At 44.7% G+C, this 12,953-nt stretch overlaps 1 protein-coding gene across 1 annotated transcript in view; it reads left to right on the top strand.

Moving 5' to 3' along the window:
* Nucleotides 1–1,327: 1,327 nt before the first annotated feature.
* Ugcg (UDP-glucose ceramide glucosyltransferase) overlaps nucleotides 1,328–12,953 on the top strand; it is a 32,425-nt gene continuing 20,799 nt past the window's right edge. The window contains exon 1 of the mRNA XM_028856420.2: nucleotides 1,328–1,584. Within this exon, the coding sequence (XP_028712253.1) occupies nucleotides 1,487–1,584 (98 nt within the window). The 5' untranslated portion in view covers nucleotides 1,328–1,486. The remainder of the gene's footprint in view (nucleotides 1,585–12,953) is intronic.

Here is a 12,953-nt window from a genome sequence, read left to right as displayed (position 1 = left end):
TGTATGGATTCCATCCTGCTGTAACTCTCAACAATGCAAAATTAATTTTTAAGCATCATTCTTTCTCACTGACCTGTAGAACAAAGCGCACTGCAAACCTTAAATTCTTGTAATTGTAGTTTATCATGAGATCGTAGATCGGGGCTGCCCAATTATTATTAACTACAATCAATAGCAATAACAAGTTCAAAACTTAATTCAGTTACGAAATCCCTCGAGGGAGGTCATGGATTATTAAAAAAAAAAAAACTTGAATAATAAACAGTTTAAACACAGAACAATTGTAAACAATGTAAATGTATCTGGGCTGAAGAAACAAATGGAAACATTTACTACCAGCCTCCCAGGACTGATTTAAAATTAGAATAACGTTTTGTTTTTCCACCACAGGGGTTCACTGGATTTCCCCAGCCTGGCCTGGAACTTGTGTGCTCAAGTGCCCCAGAAGTAACTGGGCTACATACAGTTCTCATACAGTGCCCAGCCTTTATTTCCCCGTTTCAGTATCCTGCACATGTGTAATTAAACGCTTAAGTACTAGCAGCATTTTAACAGCCTTAAAAAAAAGTGTAACGTAATTTAACCCAGCATGTCCAAAACCTACTATTCCAGCAAATAACAGAAGATTTATGAATGAGATGGTTTGTATCTGTGGTGTACTGGCAACACTAACAGCTCAGTCCTGCTGGAACTAGCTACATTTCCAAAACTCTCTTGGCTACATCTTAGCCAAGTTACACTCCAGCTGCCCTAGTGGACGCACAATCTTGGGCGATTCCAGCATCAAGGGGTTCTTCCAATTCTGAGCCTGGGGATTCCTTAAATAACACAGTCAGTCTCTTGGCTCCTCCGGATTTGGCCAAGAGAAAGTGTAGAGGCGGCGCGTGCTGCTTAGAGACGGTGCGGGGGGCGCACGGAGATTGAGCCCGCGGGCGCGGGCGGCGGCAGCGGTTGGCGGCTGCCGGGCGGCGAGCACGAGGGGGCAGCTCCGCCCGTGGGCGCGCGGGCGGGCACCGAGGCGCGAGGGCGCCGCCCCGGGGAGGCTGGGCAGCGGGCTTCAGAGGGCGGGGCGGGGCGGACCGCATCGTGCCGGGACTCGGGCGCCGGCAGCGGAGACGGATCAGAACGCAGAGAAGCAGCCGAGCGAGCGGGTCGGCGGCGGCGGCGGCAGTCGGAGGGTCTGGACCACGGGAGCCCGAGCGCGCGGCAACGGCCGCCCGGAGCGCGCAGGATCAGCGCTGCGCCCGCAGCCCCCCCAGCGCGCGCACGCTGAGGAGCGCGCGGTGCTGAGCGCGCGCCGAGCGGCCGGGGGCGCGCAGGCCCTGCCCGCCCCTTCCGTCCGCACGCCCGCCGCCCCGCCGGCCCTTCCTCTCCCACCTTCCACTCGCGGCCCGCGCCCCGCACCCGGCGGCCCCCGCGTCCTCCTCCCGCGGCAGCGGTGTCCGCGGCGGCCGGAGCGGGCCGGGCCGGGCCAGCGGGCCGGGGGATGGCGCTGCTGGACCTGGCCCAGGAGGGAATGGCCTTGTTCGGCTTCGTGCTCTTCGTGGTGCTGTGGCTGATGCATTTCATGTCCATCATCTACACGTGAGTTGGAGGGTCGGGGCCTTGGGGACCAGCTGGGCAGGCAGGCGTGTGCGCCGGGGAGGGTAGCGGGCTTCGGGGGTAGAGAAAGCGGATCCTCAAACGGTCCCCCCCCCTTGGTCTCCTTGGGGCGGTGCGGCGCGGGGTCCTGGAGAGCGAATAGCGCTGGAGTCGCGACCCGGCTCCTGGGTTGCAGGCGACTGCAGAGCCCTGGGGAAGGAGCCTGCTTCTGTGTCTGGTGGAGGGTCGCCTGCTTGGTTTGATTGTGTAGGGGATTCGTGTGATTTTTTTTTTTTTCATCTGGGCCAAGATGTATGGTGTATTGTGGGGTTCCCCCTCCCTCTGCGCGGGCCACGTCTCTGTTATGGTAATGGTCCTTGACACTCTTCCGGGAGCTGCTTACCACCACCCGGAGACTTCCCTGTGGGTTTTCTCCTTCCTGGAAGAGCTGTGTGCTTAGATAGGTGTGGAGCACCTGCCCGCCTTGAAAAACGTCGGTCTCCAAGCCTGTGTGACAGCTTTCAGTCCTGTCAGGGTGGCATTTCAGTATGGTTTTCTTCCTTCCTTTTTTCCTTCCTTCTCCCCCCCAACCCCCCACCCCAATTCTTCATTTATTGGCTTGTTTGGAGTTTTGTATCTGTCCTGCCCTCCACATAGAGATTTTCATTTGACAGGTACCTCCCGAGGCCTACTAGGTACCACCTAGTATTGGGCTGGGGATACAGATGAGAGCAGGACAAAACTCCTGCCCTCGGGAAGCTTACATTCTAGAAGGATGAAACACGATAAAAATCCAAATAAGGTTCTTGCCCATAAAGCTGAGGAATAAAACAGAACAGGGCGAAGGGGTGGAGAGAGACGTGATCTAGGTGGCTAGTTTTGATCCTTCAATGAAATGTTTTTAAAATGAAGTCTGTGTAAATAAACGAAACGAATGTGTAAAGATGAACTCTTTTGGCCTTTTAGCCTGGGGGTAAATGATCTTTAACACCAAATAGGAATGGGATAGAATAGGATGTTAGGCGATTACTTGTAGATGCCTTTTCCCCTATAGAAAAGATAGGCTTTTCTCCATTTGGTGCGCCATTTCCTGATACTGAGAAAGATGACACTTGTATGAGATAAGCTGACAGTTTTTTTTTAAAAGTGAAAGAAAACATGCCCGGTCGGTCTGACATTGCTGACTTTGGAATTTTTAAGCTGTATTAACTAACTACATGGGCTCTTTTTTAAAAAAAAAGCAGTAGCTACTATATAAGGAATTTAGACAGTACAGAAAGGAATAAAGAAGATAGTTATAACACATAATCAAAATATTACCCTGTTAACCTTTTGTGCCTACCTTCCCAATTATTATTATTTTATATGAAGAGGGCAGGCCAGAGGAGGAGAGAGGAGACCATGTCATGCTTGTTGTTCTATAGTCTGCTTTAAAATCTCACCTGAAAAGCAGTACAGGGTCCTGTTCTAGGTGCTAGAAGTAAGCACAAAGAACCCAACACCTCAGGCTGATGCTCACAGGGAGCTGCCTGCAAAGTGACCTGACCATTGTTTTTCCCATATCAACAAATGTGTGAGCTCTCTCCATCATTTCAGGTAGATGCATGGCATTTTAGCTTCTGGCTATTAATATTTATTTGTTGTTATTGATAGGCAGTTCTGTTAATTCCAGTTTATTAAGCAGCATTGTAATGATTTTATTTGTATTTCTTAACTTTTTCCTGTGCTGGGAACCAAACCTAGGGCCTTCTGCATGTTGGGCAAGTGCTTTATCCCTCAGATAAATTACCAGTCCTCACGGTGAATTCTTTTACATACATCTCCTTAGTTCACATTTCAGAGGGAGGAAGTATTGGACCAAAAATGGTACATCTTTTAATCTTTGATACAATGTTGTGTGGTGACCTATTGTGTACACTAATAAACTTTCCTGAGGATCAGAGAAGCAGAGCAGCCAGCCACTAGTTCTTACCTCTACAAAATCCTCAGCCTACAAAGAATGAGTTCCTGTTTCCTCACACCTTATATACCTTTCTCTACCCTGCCACATTACTTCCTGGGATTAAAGGCGTGTATGTGTGCTTCCCAAGCAAAGGCATGAGATCTCAAGTGCTGGGATTAAAGGTGTGTGCCACCACTGCCTGCCTCTATGTCTAATCTAGTGGCTGGCTCTGTTGTATGGTCCTCAGGCAAGCTTTATTAGGGTACACAATATATCACCACAATGCTGCCTTATAAAAATGTTATAACTACCTAGTTTTGGGCCATATTGGATGAGGATTGTTCCCCTGCTCTGCATCCCTTATTCTTCACCATATCTTTTGTTTTGATTTTCATCCATTTAATTATTGGTTCCACTGAGTAGCTTTTCAGATATTTATATGCCAGTTTCATTTAGTCATACATTATGTGGCATAATCTTTTGCCTGTACTGCAGTCTGTTGCCAAGTTCATCTATTCAATGTGAAGGTAACTCCTGTATCAATGTGTCACATGCTGTAATTTTAACACATTCTATTTTATTGTCTCTCCTCTTGAGACTGGGGTGTTAAGTGGACAGGTCTTCTGTTTTATGTTTCCTTTTATTGTCTTCATTGTCAATTATTATATATTGCTAGTTATATATGTTAGTCTGCTTCCTTCTAATGTGGTGAATTTTCTTTTAATTTTTCACCTATTACACTTTGGTTCTCTCAGGAGTTTTCTTTGTTATACAACGAGATCTAGAACTCTAATTTTAGTTCCACTTAAATATTTACCAACTTGTTCCCAGGTCATTTATCAAGTGATTTGATTATTCTTTTGTTTAGAAAAATAACACCCGTTTTCATAAACTAAATTCTTTGCACTTTGGTGTATTTCAGGGCTCCTAGTGCTGGTTCACGGTCCCATTGTTTTTCCATACAAGATCTATTCTATTTTAATTAATGAAGTTTTATTAGCTGATGAGACAGCCATTTCATTCTTTTGCAGACTTTGACTATTATAAATACATTTCTTATTTAGAGATGAATTTTAGGATCTTTGTTTTGGAGTCTTTAGTTTGCTAGTTAAAATATTAAATTTCCAATTCAACTTGGAGCAAAGACTTTTTCCAAACATTCTGAAATACTGGCCCCTCCAGTGTATGTACAAGGTCAGCGTCACACTCCCTGAACATTAACATTATTGATGTATCCAGTGTTTCAAATAACCAACCAGAGTGTGTTTATTCCTAGACCGGAATTTTTATATTTCATTATTTGTTTACTTTTGTGACTAATGCTTTATAAACAGATTTTCTCAAAATAATCTTACTTTTTTGCTTGTTTTTATTTTTGAGATAGGGTCTCACTAGGTAGCTCAAGCTGTCCCCATACTCATTAGGTAGACTAGCCTGACCTTGAACCCAGAGATCCACCTGCCTCTGCCAGAGTGATGGATGGGATTAAAGGTGTGTACCAACCACACCCAGCTATAATTTTAGTTTTGAGCATAGTATAAAAATTAGCTTCCTTGAAGTGCTGTAAAAAGGCTTTGTAATTATTTTTTGATACTCCAGGACATTACCTTTAATTTTTAAAAAATTGTGTGTGTGTGTGTGTGTGTGTGTGTGTGTGTGTGTGTGTGTGTGTGTGTGATGGGTATATGGGGGTGAGATGACAGCCTGCGAGTTAATTTGGTTCTTTCCACCATGTGGGGGCTGGGATTGAGCTCAAGTTATCAGGCCTGGTGGCAAGCACCTTTACCTGCTGAGCCATATCTTCTGCCTCAACTTTACTCTTTTTCACTAATAAGAACATATTCTGAGGCTGGGTGTGGTTGTACACATGGCAGGTAGATCTCTGTGAACTCATGGTCAGCCTGGTCTTCATAGTGGGTTCAGGACAGCCAGCCAGAGTTACATAATGGAGAGACGCTGTCTCAAAAAAAACAAAACAAAACCACCCCCCAAATTCCTGAAAAGAGATATGCATATCAAACAAAGGAAACATAATTAATTTATAACAGGTTTCATTTGCTAATTACAGGCCTTGTAAATACTTTTTTGAAATGGTTAAGTGAATATAAAACAAATAACCAGAGTAGCTACTTTGGCACATCTGTAACCTCAGCACACGAGGAGACTGACGCAGGACCCTGCCTCACAAAAACAAAAACTAAAAGAGCAAATAATCAGCAGAATAATTTGTATATAAATTTTGTTGTTTTGATAAATATCTTTTTGTGAGCTGGTCTCACAGTCATTTCCCACTTTTTTGCATGTATGGTTTCATTATAAATAAATAAGATACATCCTGGTTTGATGGGAATTGTTTTCAAGAAGAGAACAAAAGGGGTTTGTTGTTGTTGTTGTTGTTGTTTTGCCCTTTCCTTACAATATAAGCAAAATTGCAGTTGAGTCTCAGTATTGAACAAAATTAAAGAACTATGGAAATAGTATTTTGGTTAAAACACTGTGTAGAATCATATCTATTTATTTACTTATTTGGGTTTTTCAAGACAGAGTTTCTCTGTGTAGCCTTGGCTGTCCTGGAACTCCCTCTGTAGACCAGGCTAGCCTCGAACTCACAGGTCTGCCTGCCTCTGCCTCCCAAGTGTTGGGATTAGAGGTGTGTGCCACCACCACCTGACCTTTTTTTTTTTTTTGGGGGGGGGAGTGGATCATCTTTATTTTAATAAAAGGATATGTTTTTTGAATGAATGATCTGTCTTTATCCCTCTGTCCTTTTAAGTAAGGCATAGATGAAGGAGGCAGATGTTGGTGCCCCCTCTCTGGAAACTTGGGCTTGCAGCTGGTTGTCTAGCAGTTGCTGGGTTTCTAAACCCTGGCATAGCTCTGTATGGGGTGTCAGGTCATCATGAGGGTGGGCTCCCAACTGTTAAAGATGCATGAGTAACACCAATATTGCAATAAAAATGGAAGGCATTTAGGAAGTTGCTTTAAAAAATTATTAGATACAATGTATCAATGGCATGCTTAATCTGTTTGATTGTATCTTCTTACAGTTAGATAGAAGTTTTGGCCTGCGTTTTAAACAGTGTATCTGACATTTGATTAACACATTGACCAGCTCTTATTCAGTGAAGTTATTTGTTCTGATTTCACAGGTCTCGCAATTCCCATAAGCATCCCCTCCAAAATAAAGAGTAGTTGTCTACAAACTAGAAACCACTATTTCCTATGTTATGAATCTTATTTCTGTTCATGGACATTTCTACCACCCACTTTGTTCCTCCTCAACTCTAATACCAAACTGAGGCACAGTCATTTCATAGTATTATTTTAGATGGCAGATACTTATGGGAAGGGTCTCATTCCCAAGATTTTGATTTTCTAAAAATAGCAGGTGATTATAGTCTCAAGCAGTCAGTGCGGGCTAAGTGCTCTTTACGGGTTATTTTGTTTTTCCTTTTTGTCAGAGTGAGTTTGGTTTCCTAGTTGGGAACTGAAATAAAAACATACAGAAGTCTGCAAGCACTTGTTTTCTGCCCCTGGAGCTGAGCCATCCTTCGTGATGATTGATGTATGTCCCATCCATTCTTGCTTTCTCTTCCCCATCCCCCCTTCTCCATCTGATGGGCCTTTCCCTTCTGTATAGTGCTCTAGTGATTAGCATTAGACTTTACTAGCTTTGTTAATGTAAGCGTCAGGCCAGCTTGGAAATACCGCCTTTTTTAAAGTGATTTATTTATTTATTTAATTTTATGGGTAGGAGTGTTTTGCCTGTATGCTTGTCTGTGCATGAGTCTATCACGTGCCCACAAAGGCCAGAAGAAGGCATTGGATCCCATGGAACTGGAGTTATAGTCTTGTAACATGAGCCTCCATGTAGGTGCTGGGAGCCGAACTAAAGTCCTCTACAAGAACAGCAAGTGCTCTTAACTGTTGAGCTAGTGCTCCAAACCCAGAAATACCTCTGTTGTTGTTTCTTTGTTTTTCGAGACAGGGTTTCTCTGTGTAGCCCTGGTTGTCCTGGAACTTGCCCTGTAGACCAGGCTGACCTCAAACTCAGAGATCCACCTGCCTCTGCCTCCCAAGTATTGTGATTAAAGGCGTGTATCACCACTACCCAACCAGAAACAACTTTGTGGTGATATTGTGTTCCCCAACATATTATGCACCCTAATAAACTTATCTGGGGTCAGAGAACAGAACAGCTACTAGATAGACATAGAAACCAGGCATGGTGGCACACACCTTTAATCCCAGGACTTGACATCTCATGTCTTGCTTGAGAAAGACACACGCCTTTAATCCCAGGAAGTGATGACAGGAAACAGAAAGGTATATAAGACTGAGGACCAGGAACTTTAACTTTTTAAGCTTTTAGGCTTTTGAGTAGCAGTTTAGCCGAGATCTATTCAGATGAGGACTCAGAGGCTTCCAGTTTGAGGAAACAGGATTGGCTGAGGAGTTGGTGAGGTGAGATTAGCTGTGGCTTGTTCTGCTTCTCTGATCTTTCAGCATTCACCCCAATATCTGGCTCCTGAGTGTTTTTATTAATAATACCTTTTAAGATTTGTGCTACAAACTTCTTTCCTAGGCTGCCCTTGGACTTTGGTTCACAAGTGACACTTTTTAGCACAAATGGGACATTTTAACCTTTAAGCTCTTTGAACTTGAGCCTAGAAAAATACAGAATTAGACATGTGATGGTTCTTTTTTGTCTATTTTATTTTTGGTATTATTATTGTTGTTGTTTTGTTTTGTTGGATAAGGTTTCTCTGTATAGCCCTGGCTGTCCTGGAACTCTCTCTGTAGACCAGGCTGGCCTAGAACTCAGAGATTCATCCCCCTGCCTCTGCCTCTGGAGTGCTGGGGTTAGAGCTGTGAGCCACCACTGCCTGGTTCATATGATGGTTCTAAAGAGCAAAATAAAAAGTATGATTGAGTTCTACTGTTCCCGGATGGCTCTCTAGATTGATGGTTCATCCCGTGGCTCCCTCGCATTGTTGGAAACATCGCTGCTCCCCAGTGACTCTAGAACTCGTTCCCTTCCTGCTCCATTGTTTTGTAGTGTCACTGTCGTCATTCCAAAATCCTGGGTCATATGCTTCAGCTCTGGCCATGGCTCCCCACTGCCTTCAGGTCAAGCTCTTGGTCAGACCCAGGGTTCAGGGGCAGCCTAGCCACGCCCCTTTTCCTCAACAGCATTGGAATCCTGGGTTCCTCTGAATGCATGGTACCTGTCTTCAGTATTACCGCCCCTTCCTTTTCTTTCTTTCCCTTTTCCCCTTTCCTTTCCCCTTTTTTCTTTTAAAAACATTTTATTTTTCTTTAATTTTTTTCATAACTACTACTTGCTCATTCAAGTCAATTTAGACTTTTAGACTTTCGTTTTGTGAGAGGTTTGAGTGGCACTTAGACCTTTCCATGGTTTGGGGGAATTACCCATGTAAGTAGAAATAGAAAGTGATTTTCCCTTTTCGTGGATACATTGTAAGTTTTTGAGAGTGCAGATGTTGACTTAGTTACCACTGTGTCTAGGGATCCACTAAACATTAAATTACTACTTGTTGAATGAATGATCTTTTGAGTACCTCTGATAGCATTACTGGAGACGTATGTGTATATTCATTATTTTAGTTTCTGGTGGTAATTGTGGTTTGAGGCAAATGGTCAAAATTTGGTATGCTTTTAGTGGACATAGATTTTAATGAAATTGGACCAAGTGAAATCCTGTTCTCACTATGTCTAAACCAGTAGCAGGTGACCAGATAGGAACAGATTCATGTCAATCTGTTTACTTCAGAGTCTGTGGTAAATTTTCCCTCAAAAGGTTTTCCTAAGGGACCAGTTGTCTTGCTAAAAATAATCTTTACATTCAGTTCTGTCCTTTGGAAAATGTAGAGTCCAGGGCTAGCCAAGGTTGGCTCACAAATGTAAATGTCACAGAATGTCCCTGTTCTCTCTCCATCCACAGTGTTCGCTTCCAGACACAGAGTAGTTTCAAGGCTAGGGTCTGCTTTCAATGGGAATTATGTAGGAATGGGGACTCGATCATTACATGCTCAAGACTGTTGTGTGGTTTTGAGCATTATCAGGTTGGTCCTTCTTCTGTGAGCTACCTTTCTTGGTTGCTATCAGCAAAGCACCAGACTCTTTTCTGTGAACCAGAGTTAATTGTAGCCTCACCAGACCAGAGGGTTGGTGCTGTGGGTTGTTTTTGTTGGTTTGTGAGTCTGTTGTTGATACCTGCTGGCCTCCTGTGGTGATATGACTCCTTTATATTCTGTGCTATGTGAGTCCATTGTCCAGTGGAGACAGTTTGTGCTTTCCTATGTGGTTAGCTAACTCCTGGTCACTCTTCTTTCTCATGGGAACCTTGTATCAGCAAAGTCACAGTTGCACTAAGAAGATAAGCCTGAGCTGCTGAAGCCCATTTAGATGCCCATCTTTAAGTGATAAACGCTCCACGGCAATAACCTGAGTCACAACCCAACCCATACTGATCATAAACAAAGCAACTGCCTTCCAGAACCCAAGTATAAGTGTCATGATAGAGACCACTAATCATTGGGGGTGACTGTGATGGGCCTGCTGATCCCACAGTCGGCCTGATTTGATGTGCAATATTAGCAATCATGGTGTGGAGCACAGGAGAAAAATTCTTGGCGTCGTCGCGCTCTTGGTTTATTGGAATCACACGACAGAACTTGTAAAATGAAACAGAACAACACAGCCTGGGGCTATGAAGCAAGGTGACCTTTGCCCTTGCAGACTGTCTTCTCTTGGAAGCCTTAAGCAAAGTCCTGGTGCCTCACCCTGGAGGGGATGAGCCCCACCCACTGCCCCTGTTGCTCAGTCCACCACCTCCCAGAGGCTGTTCCTTCCCTTCCAGGCTTCCATCCTGCCGCAGCTAAGTCCAAACAAAACTGCAAGTTGGGGAAGTCAGAGCTGTTGGTGGGTGAGCCTGAAAGATGGGAAGGCTGAAACAAGGGGATAAACCATGAAAGCTGCAGCAACACTTGAGAGTTTGGTCTTAGGAAGAGGCTGACATGAAGCCCTCACACAGAGTTGGGCTCATTAAGTCAAAGCATCCAGCAGAATCCCTGAATGCTTCTTCCTGTGACTCCTGACTGTTTCTCTGAATAGACGTACTCAACGGAGAAGGTGCAACTCCAAACACTTTTCCCTTTTTGTCCATGGCTTGCTTGCTCTAGTAATGTTTGGACTTTAAGCGGGTCTCAGTTAGCATCCTCATGGTGCCTCCAGCTTCATCGTCCCGGAGCTAGCAGGGCCAGCCCTGCGCACTGAGCACCTCTCGGCCCTGACTTGACTGTGGCCTTGCCTCAGTAACCCGAATGCCTCCGCTGTTGTTTGAGAGTGATACTAACGCCCAGTTGGGAGCTTTCGTTTGTAAATAATTTCTCCCGAAAAATAATACATTTTTTTGAAAATTTACTACATTTAATAACTTCCCTAAATTGCCCACTTAAGTTTGCTCATTAAGGAGTAAAACCAAACCTTCTGCCTAACTATATAATAGGGTCATTCACTTTGTACCCGCTGTATTTCTGAAGTTGTAATAAAAGCTGATTTCTGATATGGAATGGATATATTTGTCAAGAGGAGAGATACTTCACTAGAATAAAAAATACACTGTTAAAAAGCTGGGAGTGGTGGTGGCACACGCCTTTAATCTCAGCATTCAGGAGTCAGAGGCAGGTGGATCTCTGTGAGTTCGAGGCCAGCCTGGTCTACAGAGCGAGTTCCAGGACAGCCAGGGCTATACAGAGAAACTCTGTCTCAACAAAACAAAACAAACAAACAAACAAGAATATTGCTAAAAATCCCAGTTACAGCTCATGAGAGTTAGTGATCCCAGTATTAGACTAGGTCATGGAGAGGGCTCTCACCTCTAGTGGAGTGGAAGGCTGTGGGGTAGCCTCTGCTCTGGGGACTGCTAGACTGCACACACAGTCTCTGCCTGTATCCTTTACAAAGTCAGATCAGCTTGGGATTGTGTGCTGACCAAGAGTTACCCTGAATATTGTACCCGCTGCAGAATGAACGTTATCCTGCCTGGGTCTCAGCTTGGCTCCTTCCTCACCTACCAGAGCCAAGCAAAGGGGCTTCTTCTTGTGGTTTGGGACCAACATGTTGAGGCGGATTTGAAGGATGGCATTCTGCAGAGCCTGTCTGCTGGAGAACCCAGCTATCTGAACAGAGAGCTCAGCTTAAACCATGCACACCACAGGGCACCAGCAGTCCATTCTTAGCTATAGTGACTTGCTCTATGTAATGTTTCACAGTCTCATGTTTGTGTTACACTGTTAGGTGTCCATAAAACATTTGTTCATTGCAGTGCTGAGAATTGAACCCAGGGCCTCACATGTGCTAGGCAAATGCTCTACCCCTGAACTATGCCCCTTAAAACTTTAAATATTTGACATGATTTTTTCACCTTAAACATTACATCAGCCTGTATACTGGCTTTCCTTTCCTTTGTTTCAGCTCTTGATGTGTGTGTAGCCTAGGTTGGCCTTGAACTTGGATCCCTACTACAGCCTCCAGAGTGCTAGGATTTCAGGCATGTACCTCTTTGCTTGACTCTTGGATGTTAGGTGTGTGTTCGACCACGTTTTCACTTACTCTGTTTAATCATGTAGTCATGATCTCTCTCTCCACACACGTACACACACACACACACACACACCCCTATTTCATTTCTGGCTTGCTTTCTTTCACTGTTGACCATCCCTAAATCTCTTATCTGAACTGTGGTAATTCAGACAGGTTGCACATGGCAGAAAACATCCTTGAATCGCAACACTAGTCCTTTATTTTATTTTATTTTATTTTATTTTATTTTAACTTTTTACCGGCTGTTTTGAGTTATGTTTAGTATTAGCTGTCATTGAATGTTTGCTCTTCAGCCTGTATTTCTGGACCAGCCTGCAAGGTAGACACTATTGTGTACACTTAAAAAGAAACAACTTGCCCAAGGGCGCACAGCTAGCTAGTGTTCTGAGATAGAAACCCAGGCAGCCTGCCACCGGCCCAGGCTTCTGAATCACTCTGCTGTACACTGCCAGAAGCAACCTAAAAATAACCCGGAAGTGAACTAGAGCGAGCCCTGTGCTGGAGAGGGGTGTTTCCGACAGTGGGTGACACTCTTCTCCCATTCTCATAGAACTCCATCTGTCCGTCCTGCAACCGCTGCTCTTTCTAAAGGATCCCACCTCCTGCCTTCTCTCCTTACAGTAACCCAGTCTCCTAGGTCTGCGCTTCCCTACTTTGCACTTTGGAGTTGCAGGGGAGGGGGAGGAGGGGACTTAAGAAACTGCCTGGGCCTCACCCCTGGAGGCTCTGGGCATCAGAAGCTGTTGGCTCCCCGGGCGCGTGTGCCATGGTGCCGCGTACAGCCGCCTGGTGGGCTCTCCCC

Source organism: Peromyscus leucopus, chromosome 2 (assembly GCF_004664715.2).
Source record: "Peromyscus leucopus breed LL Stock chromosome 2, UCI_PerLeu_2.1, whole genome shotgun sequence".
In the NCBI taxonomy this organism is placed as follows: Eukaryota; Metazoa; Chordata; class Mammalia; order Rodentia; family Cricetidae; genus Peromyscus; species Peromyscus leucopus.
The sequence above is the reverse complement of the archived record's forward strand: the minus strand, read 5'-3'. Positions and strand labels throughout refer to the sequence as shown.